Source organism: Pleurodeles waltl, chromosome 8 (genome assembly GCF_031143425.1).
Source record: "Pleurodeles waltl isolate 20211129_DDA chromosome 8, aPleWal1.hap1.20221129, whole genome shotgun sequence".
NCBI lineage: Eukaryota > Metazoa > Chordata > Amphibia > Caudata > Salamandridae > Pleurodeles > Pleurodeles waltl.
Genome location: NC_090447.1, coordinates 990940961 through 990949771, shown reverse-complemented (window position 1 = coordinate 990949771; position 8811 = coordinate 990940961). Strand labels below are relative to the sequence as shown.

Here is an 8811-nt window from a genome sequence, read left to right as displayed (position 1 = left end):
GAGAGATAACTAGAAAGGAGTAAGGTAGTGAGAGAGTTGAAGTGGAAAGAATAGAGGTAAAAAAAGAGGGGAGGTAGACAGGTCAGGTAGTGAATCAATTGTGAAGTAAAATGAGCGTTTATATCATGAGAGAGATAAGAAGTGGGGCTAGAGAAATTATGTGGTAAGAGGTAAGTGGTAGAGAGAATGTGATAAAGGCCGGAGAGAGAACCGAGCATAAGACTAAGAAAGAAGGAGGTAATGTAAGGATAACGGATTGTAAAAATGTCAAGTCAATAGGGGAGAGATACAGAGTTAGGCAGTGAGGTGCATAGAGACGTGAGGTAGAGCAAGGATTGAAGCAGAGAGAGCAGGTAGGGATCTAGGAGGTAGGCATAGAGAGGTGTGGATGTGAGAGGAATGTAGAAAAGTGTATTGAAAGGTAAAGTAGACACAGATGTTGAGATAACGAGTGGAAGTATTCTGATGAGATGAGATAGAAGAGATCCTGTGAATTAAGAAGGAGTAAAACAGAAAGATTGTTTTAATTAAATCGCAACTAGCTACCAGAAACCACGAGGGTTAAAGTTGGGGAAGCAGAGCATGCGCAGATATCAAAGTAAAAAGTAATACGTTTTATAAAAACATTGGCACTTTGACAAGCATTTTTCTGTAATTATATTTCATGATGACAGGCTACACAGCAAAGCTGTGCTGAATAATCATTAAAATCATTTAAGATGTGCAACAGATGCTTCTAAATCTCTGTTCTACACTGGGAGAGACATATCCTGTGGCAGTCACCGTTACAAAGCAAAATAATATATACTAAATCTATACATATGTGTATATTCACACACACACACACATATCTGATACAGAATGGGAAAATAAAATGGCACGATCCATTTGAAGCACTTTTGTTGAAAACATTTTATTTCATACAAAAAAGTTATAAAAAATGAAGCAAAGAGCTAAGAGCAAATCCTAGTTATACGTCATTAATTTGTGTACCACTGGACGGTTATTACTTGTGTTTTTCATTTATTGACGAATTCCTGCAAAATATGCACAATATGGTGAGACATAGGAGGACGAGAAGGGATTCCACACTGTGTTGCACTAGCCCGTATTCTTGGTCTTATTGCTCGTCTAGCTTTAAAAGAACAACACTCAGTTTCCAAAAGCAGGACATCTTGCGGTATATACAATTTGGCAATAAATACATGGTGCACCAATATCCTAGCCTGTGGCTGGGACAGGTGAGCACACTACTGATATAGCAAACGCAGACTGGACTATCATATAGCAAAAATGAAAAGTACACTTCCGCATGTAAGCACTTACTTATATTGTCATTTTTAAAAGTGGCACAACATATAGTATATACTTTCGAAAGTAGCAGTTACTTATATAGGGAATTCAAGTAAAAGGGTACTGCTGATCTGAAGCTGTTGAGAAAGGGGAGGATACAAAATGTTTCAAAATAAAACCTTACTGTGAAATTCTTTGGTTAGGTCACAAGTGCCTACCACCTATCCAATCATGCCAGGAATGTCTCGTGTTTCGTAGCTTATAATGCTCAATCGCCAGTGCTATTTTTAGGGTGCGTCTGGAAGAATTCTAATCAGTGGTTGACTGCCAGCCTGACCAGAAAGCTAATTTATAATAAAACTAGGAGAAGGTGTTTCTACTAACTGATAAAGTGCCTGTGTAATGAGAAGGTATAGACAGACTACTGACAAGTCCATTTGTACTTAAAAAAGATACCTTGTGCTTTTCAGCTTACTAAGAATTGTGCAAATACACTGATAAATAATTGTTTTAAAAGTGTTATACAAATAACTTGTGTACATAGGTGAAAATGGGACTACCGTGATTTGATAGAATACATAAAGAGTACATTTAAATTATTGAATGTGTTGTTTGTCCTTAGATTGTGCTGCAGGTAGTAATTAACTGAAGTACCATCCCTGGCTAGGTGATGGCTGAATAAAAATGTGCTAGACTCTTAGCTGTTATCCACTTCAAGAGGGCAGGCCCAGCCCATAGGAATTAATTGGTCATTGCTTAGGTCTAATGGCATGGCAAAGGCTGATGTTCTGTCTTTTCCATCGAGAATTGATCAACCATGAAGTAGCTGTCAAAGAGGAATAATCTATAAACAGGCAAAGCTTTTGGGGTATTTTTTCCAAGACACTTCACAATGTTTAAGAAATATTTTAAACGCTTACGTTCAAAGGCAGATAATACAGATTGACACACCAACAAAAGTTATGACTGGTATGAAAGTACACTGCTTTGTGAAGTGGTCCTTAAGATTTACATAGTGTACTGGAATTAACGTTTGCAGGTTTAAGTGCTTCTCTATCAAAGTCAAATGCCTTTTTCCACATTGAGTGACCCGTTTTCCTCTTGCATCACTTCACAGGCAGCCAAAACATGTTGGGGAAGGGATCAAGAGAAAGAGAACTTGAACAAGTTTGTTGGTCATGTAAGTTGAATTCCAGTAGAACAATCCACCTAAAAGACCTGGAAAGCCATGCGACCTAGGTAGTGGAAAGGTCATAACATTGGCCTTAGACTATACTATTTGCCACAAACTAGGCCATCAGGTCTTAATCACGGCAACAGTGCATCTTCAAACAGCCTATAACATAACCTCAGGATGAAGTCTGGGTGCAAGTAGAGTACAGTTTGACATCTTATTTGTAATGTTTCCAAACCTGCCATACAACGTGAAAAACACTTCTGTGCCACTACAGTGGTGAATAGGGAGCGCAACTGCTGTATTCCAAACCGCACCCCAGCATGCACGGCCGAAGGTCGCAAGAATATCCTGGCTGTACTTTTGGTGCATTGGCTTCTCGCTGTTTTTTTGTTCAGTCACTTTCAACGTTGTCAGTCAGCTCAGCTGTAGTGTTACAGAGCAGGCAGGGGATGAAGATTAATAAAAACAGATTAGGGAAGTCGGGCACATGGAGCTGGTGCTGTTCATAAATGTCTCATTAGGTCCTTTGGTCCTCTTTACATTCTTTGTACTACGATAGTTGCTTTAGATGAGAGTTAGGTGAGACAGATTACCGTATACTGGTCAAAATTGTGCTCAGGTGTGTTGATAAAGTAGTCTCCCACTGGGGGCTACAACCTCTTCCTAAATCCGACAAATTAAAGAAAGGATATTGTGAGTTGAAATGGGAGTGACCATTGAAAGTGGGTGTGTGGATGCTCAGGCAGTGAACACAAAATGGCCCATTTATAGTTTTAGATGAGAGCCACCCCCGACCACCTGCAATAGAAAGATGTAGAGAACTTTAGATAAAACACTCAGTGATTTTCCAATATCAAAGGAGCAATGATGTTAGACGTTTAAAGTAGGTTTAGCCGAATGCTAAATTGTGATTGGAAATTAAACTGAGTCAGCTTATTCTGGCCTCCCAGCATAGCCGATGCAACTATTATCTCAGATAAATTTCCCCCACACTCCTAACTTGCTATATAAACACTGGTTCCTTTGATTTATTCAGAATGTAAAGTATTTATGGGATGTCTATTTAGTGCTGGATCTAGTTATGTGCGTAATGTGTGAGTATCTGCTGATCATTTGCCAACCAGCTGGTAAATTGTTCACTGACAGTGCCCGGCTGATCCTTGACATGTTCTCTGTTGATATGGCTCAGTCACAGAGTATGATGGAAATCCACTATTTTAAACGTGTGCATGACCAAAACCTTTTAGTATGGCAGGCTTTTGTTCTTCACATCTAGACCTTGAATGGTATTGATGGACTTTATCTTAGATAGCATATTTAGATAATGCTAAATAAAATTGCAGATCCAACTTGCGTAGGCCACATTTAGAAATAGTAGTATACTTGGTGTGAAAGGGTATATAATTTTTAACTATGTCTGGGTCATGAGCGATTTAGAAGTGGGTTCCTTTTAGTTTGTCTAAATACTGTTGGCTACGGCAGTTAATATTCTTTGTTAGCATAACTAGCTCATGTGAAACATTGCAGACTTGTTATTCATTAACATGTTCAAGCAGTACAGCTTCAGCAGGCTCGTGCCAATGATTAGCAGCTCTAGCTCAAGTAGTGTACGGCAGGTTTTGTTTTCATAAATACTATACCTCAAAAATGACGAGAAGAGCCTGCCCCTTTAAACCATTTCCTGATCGGTCACTTTTGGGAATGTTGGTTGCTCTTGAGATAGGGTATGTGGCCTGTTATCCTGGCTAGACCATTTAGGTATGGTGAAAAATGTTCTTTCATTACTTGTCTACATTAAGCTGAGTGTCGTTAATGACATTTCTAGACTGGGATGGGTATGCTGGGGAACATTATCCTTTAGTTTAGCATGTTTTGATTGCATGAGATGCAGTAAAGGCATATTTGGGAGCCTTCGGTACTTGAGTTGGGTGCAGTGACGGGGGTCTTGTCTCACGGTACTCTAGACTCATGTTGGGCATACCATGCATGATCTTTTTACCGTGTGCGCCTCGAGGGGCATCAGTACGCAGTTTCAGTTAGGACCAGCTAATGACAGTTAGGGCAGGCCATGCTTCCCGAATCCATGGCTCCATTTTGCTGACTGTGGTGAGGCTATGCTGTTCGACAGCATTTCCATTTAATCCTTGGTATAATATAGAGGATGCACATTCCTTGTCGGAAATCTTCGTATCGGGAAGGTGGTTATTTTCCGCTATTACACGACTTCCACACGGCCTTCAACACCTTTGCGCGGTTCTGTTAAGGGCAGAGTTCAGTCCCGGCAGAAGACATACTCGGTGTAGCTGGTCCACACCTTGTCCTCACTCTGGTCACCGCTCGCGAAGGCACAGGTGCCGGTGGAACTGCAGGCAGCCATGCGGAAGCCGGCCTCGGACAGCCTGTCAAAGGCCTGCTCCAGGAAATTGAACTTCAGGTAGTAGCGGGAGGTGTAGCGCTCGGGCGGCCGGTCGGGGTCGCGGCTCTCGTTCAGCGTGTCACCGAACACCTCCTTGGCCAGCGAGGTCTTGCCGCAGACTGTGATGCGTGCCACGCGCCGGAACTTGGCGTCCGCCTGCGCCTCGCGCCCCATGGTGTACGAGCCCCGGTAGCCCACCGTGATGTAGCCCGAGCGGCGGCCCTCCAGCGACTGCGAGGGGGTGAGACGGGGCCCGCGGTAGGGCTCCATGGTGGGCGAGGGCACGGCCCCGGGGGAGCAGGAGGCCGCCTCGCCCAGGTCAGACTCCTGGTAGCCCAGCAGCGCGGGGGGCGGAAGCAGCAGCTCCTCCCCGCCCGACTCCTCGCGCCCGCTGCGCGCGGGGCTCTGCAGCAGCATCAGGCGTCGCGCAAGCTCGGGTAGCGCAAAGAACTCGGCCTCGCGCTGCAGTCGTAGCCGCTCGGGGAAGTAGTCGGGCAGCACCAGGCGCAGGTCCCGCAGGTAGTCCAGCACGTAGCGAAAGAGGAAGCCGTCGCGGTCCAGAAAGTAGCGGCCCTTGCTGTCACGGGCCAGCGGCGGCCGCGACTCTCCGCGCGGCGCCGGGGAAAACATGCGCCACAGCAGGGACTCAGGCACAGCCACAAGGGTGGAGCGGCGGGTCACGTATACCTGCCCACCCACGTTTAGCTCCACGATCTCCGAGAGATCCGGGGGGCAAGAAGCGCTTCCACCGCCCGCGGCTCCCGCAGAGCCTCCGGTGCCGTTGGGAAGTCCTCGGGCGCCGTCCTGAAGGGCCATTGTGGGGTTGGGGGGAAGCAGCCTGTGGAGGGGGGTGGTCTCGGAGGGCGCAGGGAGCCTCCGTGCTGCTGGCCCCTCTGGTGCCGCTGTCCGGGCGACTGTGGATGGCTGTGCGGGTAGGGTTGAGTCCCTGGGTGCGAGGGTACACTTGGAGCAGCAGTTTATCCTCTGGACGTGTCAGTGCCTCTGTGCCGGGTGCAGTCCGTGGTGCCACAGAACTCGGTGGTGAGCGCGCAACAGGGTGTGTCGTTTTTTGTTCTCTGGGGTTTGTTTGTGCCCGTCAGTGTCAGTACAGCTTTACCAACTCTGGCGGTAGTGTGGAGGGCGCTTCTGTATGCTTGCTTTCCCTCCCAGCTGCGGGAGCAGTGGGCACATCTGCTTATCCTTCGGGGAACCGATGGTCTTGGTGGGGACTATCACTGCTCACCTCATGGCATACGTTGTGCCGGATGGGCAGGTCTAAATACTTGCTTTCTGAGAGGTCTGTTCCTGTGCAGTGTCAGTGGCAGATCAGTTTACTCTTCTCACTAGCCTGCTCTTTCTCCCAGTGCTGCAGCTGGTCTCCCACAGTTCTGCTGTTTGTCTAGCAGTGCTGCCGTGCCTTTGGTGCTCCTTCTGCGCTTTCAGTCGTTCGAGAACCCTTGTCTATGGGCTGTTGTTCTTTTCCAGGCGCTGCTGGTATCGGCCTCTCTCCAGTCCTGCTATAATTGGTCTACCAGTGCTGCTGCTTCTCTCCCACGGTTGGCCCCTGCCCGGGAACTCCTGTTGCCTGCTGGCAGTACCGGTGCCTTGTCTGTGCAGCTGTTGCTGTTGGCACCTTCTCGGTGCACTGCTAATCCAGCCACGGATGGTTGATCTCACTCTCCTCCCAGAATCTTGCTCCTCTGCCGACCTCCGCGGGTTTCGGCTGGCGAGTCACAGGGAGCTGCCGGGAGCGTGTTTTTATGTGTAGTTGCTGCACATTGGGGGCGTGAGAGAGCAGGCGGGGGAAGGTGGGATCGACACGGGCAACTGACAGCGCACCGTCTCCTTCGAGGGTGGATTGTACTCTTCCAGCTCGGATCGCTTGTGTGCCCTCACCAGGCCGAGAGGAGCTGGGGAGGTGTGCAGGACCAGGGAAGATGTGACTTGACGGAAAGAAACAGGTTCCTTGCTTTGCGTCAACTCAAAACCTGGGCAAAACATTTGATCTTCCCGAGCCTAAAAGAAAATGAATCTGACGTGTAATGTAATCTGATGCTCGTATGAAGTGCTTTAATACCTTTTGGCGAAATTCGCGCTATATGAAACAGCAAAAAAATAAAATATAAAGGACCAGGGAACATGGTGGGTGCAAGCCCTTGCACGGTCAACGCACACTCATTAGAGTGCACACGACAGGTGCCAAAACGTTGGACACCTCCGCTAGTATTTTCTGAAATAATGCAGCACAACAAAATGTAAACGATATATGACTTGGCTTTAGCCCTACAGAGGCACGCTACATTGTATTCCTTGCACAAAAAACGCTCATGCGTTACTGTTATTTTGAGATAGCGTTGTATTTCATGCCATTCACTTAACGATAAGTTCCGACTTAGCCTGCGACCTCTATGCTGCTTATGTAGCACTAGGAGCCCCAGATAGGAGTCAGCTTTATAAACGGCAGTTTGCTCCTCATACTGAACATCTGTCGGTATTCGGGGTTTATGAGAATGACATAGCTTGGTTAGGAGCCTCTCTTTCCAATATCGCAGTGGGGTGGCACGCGCGGAACACCATAACATGAAGGCCAACAGAGAGTATTTTCAGATAGGGCTGCTTGTTCTTGTGACTTTAGGTCACAGGCATTTTAATGTGGAGCAGCTGTTCTGCCGTGCAACAACAGCGGAATAGGTCTGGGAAGGCAGTGCATAATTTAAACCTGGATACATTGCAAGAGACTAGACCGCGGGTGTAGCTTTCATTGGTGCAGCAAGTGGAGTGGCACCCGGGCCCGCATTAATTAGGGCCCATTTATCTTTATTATTGTTGCGTTTTACAATTCGCTGTTGAATGAACCGTTTCCACGGTTTCCCAGGAAATTCCAAATAGATCAATCGCCGAAAATCCCTGTGGTCACTGCACCATCACCGCAGTACCTAGCGTTCTGCATTTAATGTGGGTTTCATACCCGTGGAGTGCCAATTCAAAGCAGGTTGTTAACAGGTAGGCGCTGAAATGGGATTTACGGAAACATGTATGTCACTAAACGTAGATTATTTGCCTAACCACACCTGTTGTGGCATCTCGTCACCAATGAGGAGACGCATTTCGATGTTCCATTTTTTCTGCAAATCGCCAGGCTGTTGGGCATTATAGCTTGATCGTGCACGTCTTCATACCCCTGCATAAGAGGCGTAGCACCGTGTTTTTGATCGCACACTGTCGTCGTAAACGCCTGTAGGAAGTTTGTCGACACGCTGATTTTTGTTTCTGTATAGTTGCTTTACTTCTTTCATACTCCCTCAGGCTCTGAGTCGCAGCTGACCCAGATAAAGAAAACTACCTCCTGACACTCATCGTAGCATCTCAGAGGACAGAGCAGTGCAGACGACGAGGCGACCCTGCACTCCGTCTACAATGGCGTTCAGATATTCGATAAGTGTGGTCTTGCTGCGGAGCACGAGCGGGCCCTGCAGGAGCTGCGAGGGAAAGCACACAACCCAGTGTTGTGAGGTTAAACAGAGTCGGAACTGAAAAAGCAAAACTAGACGTCTGAAGAGTAAAAAAAATGCACGATGCGGAGATAGAGGTGTTTAAATATACTCTCCGCGTTTTGATTCACGGTAGAGGGTGTAGTTTCTCCGAATCCTCATAACGGCAATACACGGGGACCGGAAAGCGAGTGCATTTCCGTTGATTTCTTTCTCAAAGTCTGGTCTTTACACAAGTCTCCCGCTGTATGTTTTTAATTTTTTTTTACATATCTTGCTTTGCACTGTGAGAATAACTTTCTAACTCGAAAGTGTGGCTCCCGCCTCTGAACTTGTTTCACAATATCTCAAAATGGGTAGCGGCACTGGGCACAGGGGATGGTCCCAGGTTAACCATTATGAATAGTGCTTGCTGGGCACAACTGTATCTACCA

At 46.9% G+C, this 8811-nt stretch overlaps 1 protein-coding gene across 1 annotated transcript; it reads right to left on the bottom strand.

Annotated features, from left to right (window-relative positions):
- Positions 1 to 894: 894 nt before the first annotated feature.
- KCTD12 (potassium channel tetramerization domain containing 12) lies at positions 895 to 6677 on the bottom strand. The gene has a single exon (XM_069205259.1). It carries the CDS (start codon positions 5700 to 5702, stop codon positions 4743 to 4745), a length of 960 nt encoding a protein of 319 aa, XP_069061360.1. The 5' UTR covers positions 5703 to 6677; the 3' UTR covers positions 895 to 4742.
- Between the last annotated feature and the right edge of the window lie 2134 nt (positions 6678 to 8811).